A 7,105-nucleotide genomic window follows, 5' to 3' on the forward strand; every position below is an offset into this window, starting at 1 on the left:
TTTTTTAAATTAAAAAGTCGTTAAAAAAAGACGTTAAAAATTATTTCTTGACCCGTATTCTGACCCTAACCCGACCCATGAGTCTGTGACCCGTATAACCCGACCTACCCGACCCGTTTGACAGGTATATCGACAATCACACATATGCATACGAGATATCACCATCGTCAACTACAGCCAACGATACAACTCTATCATAACACTAGCTATTATTATTACTAATATCAAACATGATGACAACGACTTACGTGCCCTATTATTTTTCAGAGAATGGTTGATAATTCCAAGAAGCCTTTATACCCGAATGGTTCTAAATTCTCTCTTTTATTAGCTGTGTTGAAACTATTCACATTGAAAGCTGGAAATGGGTGGAGTGACAAGAGTTTTACTTCCTTGTTAGAACTTTTGTGTCAAATGTTGCCGGAAGGTAACGAGCTTCCCTCCACCACATACGAATGCAAGAAACTACTATGCCCATTATCTATGTCTTACCAAAAGATTCATGCATGCGTGAAGGACTGTATTTTGTACAGAAAAAAGTATAGTGAATTAAAAGAATGCCCAAAGTGCGGTGAGTCACGATACAAGAGGGTAGACAATGGTAATGGTGGCAAGAAGAAGAGGAGTCCTGTGAAGACATTATGGTATTTGCCAATAATACCAAAATTTAAACGCTTTTTTTCAAATAAAAAAGATGCGGAGTACATGTTGTCGCATCAAAAGGGCAGGAATAAAGATGGCAAACTCAGGCATGTAGCTGATGCTCCCCAATGGAGAAAAATTGATCGAACCTTTCCAGAATTCGGTTCAGAGCCTAGAAATTTAAGATTGGGACTTTGTACTGATGGAATTAATCCATTTGGAACTTTAAGTACCCAACATAGTTGTTGGCCAGTAATGTTGATAATTTACAATATCCCTCCTTGGCTTACCACAAAGAGCAAATACATTATGTTAACACTCCTAATTTCGGGACCTAAGCAACCTGGAAATGACATTGACGTGTATTTGGCTCCTCTAATTGAAGACTTGAAACTCTTGTGGAACGTTGGGGTAGAGGTATTTGATGCAAGTACTAGCTGTAGGTTTCAAATGCATGCTATGTTGTACTGTACAATTAATGACTTCCCAGCTTATGGTAACCTTTCTGGATATCGACTGAAGACTGATAAGGAATGTCCGGTATGCCTGGATGACACTGAATCTGATTGGGTCGGAGCACGTGGGCAAATTTTCGTACAGAGGTGGTCGTCGTTTTCTACCTGAAAATCATCAATATCGAAAGAAGAAGAAGGCTTTTTATGGGAAAACGGAGCATAGGAAACCCCCTTTGTTTTTGAGTGGAGAAGAGTACTACGATAAGGTTAAGAATATAACTACAGTTTTTGGAAAACCGTACGTACCTCCACCAGATGGATTATATCATACAAAGAGGTCAATTTTTTGGGAACTTCCATATTGGCAGCACTTGTATGTGAGGCATTGCATTGATGTCATGCACGTGGAGAAGAACGTGTTTGATAGTTTAATTGGAACATTGCTCAATATACCGAATAAGACTAAGGATGGGGTAAAAGCTCGAAATGACATGGCTGCTAGGGGGCGTATCGAGTTAAAACCAATTGAGAAGGGAAAACGTATCTATATACCACCGTCTTGCACGACTCTTTCTAAGAAGGAGAAGATGATTGTTTGTGAATCTTTAAAAGGGGTCAAGGTACCACATGGATATAGCTCTAACATAAGTCGTCTTGTTTCAATAAAAGATTCTAAGTTAGTTGGTATGAAATCTCACGATTGTCATGTTATGCTTACACAACTGCTTCCTGTGGCCATTAGATCCGTATTGCCTAAGCATGTTAGGAAAGTTATCACCAAGCTAACTTCAACTTTGGGGAAGGTATCTTCTTATATGACTATGGGACTCAAGCTGTTGTATTATCCATTTATATACTTTTTATGAATTTTATTCTCATAATAATGTAGCTTCTTATATGACTATGGGACTCAACTTGGAGTGACGGAAAAATTAGTTGGATTTTTGTGCCCCGATAGACTTTGCACATATATGCATTCCGAGGTTGAGACTGAGAGATACTTAACAGATGCTTTAAAAGCTCAAGAAAAAAAGAGTTATGTGATGGGTGCTTTTTATGAGGCGTGAGTTTTACAATTTTCTTATTTTTTTCCTGCATTTCATCACTTAGCTCATGACCTAGTTAAAGGATTTATAAGTTTTTTTTTATATAGCTCGCATTGGATGTTGGTTGTATTCTGTCTTAGAGATAATATTGCCTATATTTTTGACTCAGATAAGGCGACAAAGAAGACATGGCAGATAAAAAGCTGCTTATCATGGTAAGTTCAATCGACTAGCTAACAACATTAAATTATATGTATGAATGATCGATAATATGATTACTTTTCATGTATTCAATTTCAGGGCTTGGAAAAGGTATTCTTTTAGGGCTGGAATACGTGATATGTCAAAAAAATGAACTCCAAATAAAAATGATTGAGGTATGTAGCTGTTTTCGTTAAAAATTCAATTACGCCGAGTATAGCTGCCTTTGATATGAATTGTGCCTTGAATTGCCTTTGGTATGAACTAGTCTTGAGCTACCTTTGCTACCATTTTCTTGTTTGTATTGATTGGTAAAGAGTTTATAATTACGGAAAATTCACATGGTACCCTTAAAGTTTACCACTTTTCCCATGGTATTCACCTTTTTATGTTTGTGATCAAGGTACCCTTAAAGTTTACTTTTTGTGCACAAGCTGCCCAAAAGTCTTACTTTTTATCCTCTCTCTTATAACATCGTTAACATTTAACAATATCTGCTTTACCAACTTAATTAAAGCTAATGTTAATGTTAAACACCTGAATTTTTTTTCCTAATTTCCTAATTATCCCATCCTTGCACCATTCTCAATTTATCATCCTCAACCCACCGCACATACACAACACATCAATAATCGCTCCGGCCTCACTAATCCGAACACCGTCAGCTCTACCTTATTACATCCTGCTCCAGTTCTCCACCATCCTAATTCTAACAACAGCCCAAAGTGTAGTGTAGTTGTGAATCAACTGATCTTCAAAATATCACCATCACCCACAATTAAAATCGAGGGCAAAGAGGATGAATGAGTAAATAATACAGTAGCATCTGTTGATTTACCAAAGTATAGAAACTAAAGCAATAGCAATTAGCAAGTATGGACTATGCAGTATATATCACTTTGTTCAACTATAAAGGGAAGTATCACTTTGTTCAAGTGTTTGTGGACTTGTGGTTAGATTGGGAAGAGAGTTTATGCTAGGTGTATCATATTCCTGTGGTGATGATTGGTGGTAGTAGATAGTGAGTGTCGAGTGTCAAATAAGTTTGGCTAGTGGTCTAATCTTTAGTGGGTTGAGTGTATAAACTTTATTAAATATTAAATATTGTTAATCATCTTCCTCAAAGCCATTAATTATAACACTCTAGAATTAATTTGTGACACATCAATAATTCCGTTAGAAAGTTAACAGAAGTTAGTAAATTTGGCATATAGGCAAAAATGTGAAGTTTAGGGGTATGTTATACACAAACTTAAAAAGTTGGGTACCGTAGGAAAAGTGGCAAACTTCAAGGGTACCACGTGAGTTTTCCGTAATAATTATATGATGGCAATGTTAAGAAGCCTTTATAGTTATATTAGGGTATGTTCCTTATTTATGGGCACATGTGAGACTTGGTTATTATTTTGTGTTTATGTTCCTTATAAAATAAGGACATGTTGGGGTATGTTCCTTATAAAATAATGAAAGGTTCAAGGTTTTGACAAGTGAATATTAAGGACATATATTTGTATGTCCTTGTCAGCTGTCTACTTACTGTTGATTTTGTATAAATGTAGTGCTCGAGCAAAAGCAACCTGATTGTCCTTGTTGGCTGTCTACTTACTCTTGATTTTGTATAAATGTAGTGCCCTCAACAGCCGCAGAGTTATGAGTGTGGTTATTATGTTATGAAGTGGATGTATGATATTACTGTACGTTACGCATCATCAGAGGACGACATAGTAAAGGTAGCTTGATCTATTGTCTCGAACTGTTTAAATTTTTATGTATAGATATTGTTCGTATAGAATGTCCATGTGTAGATATTGTTCGTATTTTCTAAGTGTGGCCTAATAATCTTTGTTTTTGTATGTAGTGTATTTCAGGTTCGCAAATGACAATTGAACAAATGAACGAGGTTCGAGAGCTTTGGTCGCTTTATTGTGGAAAGAACGTCTAGAGTATGTATGATTTAGATTTCTAGAAATTTTAATTGAAAATACACATTTTGCGTCGTAGAAGCTTGTAGTGTACATTTTAAATTATTTTGAATGGACGGAATTGTATACGCTATGATATTTTTTTGGTATAATAAATATGTAGTTGTGTTTAAAATTGTTGGAAGGAATGAGATGCAGGGTTGTTATTTTTATATTGATTCATTGTGCAGGCCCCTAACAGTTTAAAAATTCACAAATAGCTTAAGAGTAAATCGTCATTCTGAATCATACTACATCAGTTCATACATCAGTTTCAGACAAAACGATGTAAAATGCCATTTACATTACATCAGTTTCAAACAAAAACCGATGTAATTGAGACACTATTAACATCGCTTTTCGCCTATAACCGATGTTAATAATATACTATTTACATCGGTTTTAGACCAAAACCGATGTAATTGAGACACTATTAACATCGCTTTTCACCTATAACCGATGTTAATAATATACTATTTACATCGATTTTAGACCAAAACCGATGTAATTAAACACTAGTAACATCGCTTTTTACCCATAATCGATGTTAATTTTATACTATTTACATCGGTTCTGAAACCGATGTTTAGCTAAAAATACTAAATACGTCGCCCCCAGAAACATCGCCACAAAAGCGATGTAAATAGGGTAAAATAACCGATGTCAATGAGACTTTTTCTACTAGTGCATGCCGGTACCGGGACACGGCCAGACCTACCCATAACCACCGGTGTCAAGGACACGCCTACGACACCACACCTCACCACAAAGGTACCGGGACACGCCCAGACGTACCGGGTCCGGAAGTGAACCGGGTCCCCTTCCAGACGTCTTGTCTCACCCACACGAGTCCCTCTGAATTCAAGTCATTAATGTGCACATTTCTCTTGGAGTGCGAAGCTCCAAGAGGCGACTCAAGCGTAAGACGATCTCTGAACCGTCTTACGTCTCCTCAACAATAACAAGAATCACAACCAACAATTACCAACTATCACATATGTCACTAAATGCATCACAATATATATATAAATATGCCCATTTTATAATGTATATGTATAACTCTTACCAATTTTGCCTTTTCTCATATGAATGCCATTCATACCATATGTTATAATGCAAATCCAACAATACAAGAAACTCGCCAAAATCCTCAAATATTACCACATGATGCAATCCAACTCATAATATGCAAATGATACAAAAGACATATAAATATACACACATATTATTGGAATCGGGTAGGATTAACCTACCTTTTAGCAATATTCATAAGCTACTCGAATCCGATACGATTCCATCTCATGAAACCGTCTCATCCTATACAAACCACACAATACTATCACAAATACATCCTACACTATTATACACTAAAAAAACCCTTATTATCACCCATTAATTACCCATAAAACATATCCTAATTACTAATTAATTACTCAAGACAAAAACCCCAAAACTTAAGGTTTAAACTAATTTAAAGGAGGGTAAATCTTAACTTACAAAGTAAGAGGAAGGAAGGAAGAGGATGAACAATCCACCAAATCAAGCTTAAATCCCATGAGAGTGTGTTTCTGAGAGGTTTAGAGAGAAAGGATAGAGTTTAGAGTAAGAAGGAAGAAGGAGGAAATGATTTGGATAAGATAAGGTGTAATCCCAAAATTGGTGTTTATCGTGTACTGCGCAGTGGCACTCGATCGAGTGCCACTCACTCGGTCGAGTAGAGAGTTCACTCGACCGAGTGACACATACTCCATCGAGTATTGAGCACACTCGATTGAGTGGCCGAGTGTTCAGTCCACTCGGTCGAGTACTACGCAGTTCTCAGTAATGACCAGTTTTAGTAAAACAGTCATATCTCATTCGGTTCTTGGTTATTTTGGGCGTGTAACCTACCGTTGGATTCGTAAGAAAACAAGCTATCACTTACAATTGGAATCACATTAATACCATATATAGATTTCAAGTTATAGTGCACCGGGAACTTTCCAGAGACCTGCGCAGAGCTATGCGAGCAATAGACCGGCTGGGTCATGGCCAAACCGGGGAAGTCAGAGTTACCAGAGTGGAGGCAACCGCAACGGCGGTAATTCTTATCAGAAACCACCAACGAACAACAACAACAATCAAGGGTCGGGTGCTAAGCCGACCACATCAGCCAAGATCTTGTCCGGAAGGTGGACAGAAGACCAGTGGAAAGTTATTCATGATGGAAAAGAAAGCAGCTGAGGAGGATGCACACGTTATAACCGGTACTTTTCTTGTTAATGGTATTCATACCTTCGTTTTGTTTGATTCGGGGGCTTCTCAGTCGTTTGTATCTTCGAGTCATGTTAAACGGTTGGGTTTAAGGGTGTATGAGTCTGTCAGTGAGAAAGTTTTTATACCTTCGGGTGAGTCTGTACCTTGTGGGCTGTTATATAGGGATGTACCTATGATAGTTGGGCAAGTTGATTTCCCTGTAGACTTGCTAAAGTTTCCTTTTGACGGTTTTGAGATGATAGTTGGGATGGATTGGCTGGGAAAGTATAAAGCTAAGATAGACTGTCATCAAAAGAAAGTGTCTTTAAGAGGTCCTAAGGGCGTTAGTGTGTCTTATCGTGGGTTTCTAGTCAAACCCAAAGTTAAGTTGATTGCAGCTGTTACTTTGAAGTCATATTTGAGGAAGGGATGTCCTTTGATTTTGTGCCATGTGAGAGATGACCGAATAGAGGGTCCGACAGTTGATCAGATACCAGTGGTGGGAGAGTTTGAGGATGTGTTTCCAGAGGAGATTCCGGGGTTGCCGCCGGGAAGAGAGATAGAT

General features: G+C 37.6%; 1 protein-coding gene across 1 annotated transcript; it reads left to right on the forward strand.

Annotated features, from left to right (window-relative positions):
• The first annotated feature begins 270 nt into the window (after positions 1–270).
• On the forward strand, positions 271–2,498 carry LOC141614782 (uncharacterized). Its single transcript, XM_074433530.1, has 5 exons — positions 271–1,236; positions 1,466–1,935; positions 1,987–2,160; positions 2,251–2,358; positions 2,444–2,498. Exons 1-5 carry the CDS (start codon positions 271–273, stop codon positions 2,496–2,498), a joined length of 1,773 nt encoding a protein of 590 aa, XP_074289631.1.
• The last annotated feature ends 4,607 nt before the right edge of the window (positions 2,499–7,105 follow it).

Source organism: Silene latifolia, chromosome 11 (genome assembly GCF_048544455.1).
Source record: "Silene latifolia isolate original U9 population chromosome 11, ASM4854445v1, whole genome shotgun sequence".
Taxonomy (NCBI): Eukaryota; Viridiplantae; Streptophyta; class Magnoliopsida; order Caryophyllales; family Caryophyllaceae; genus Silene; species Silene latifolia.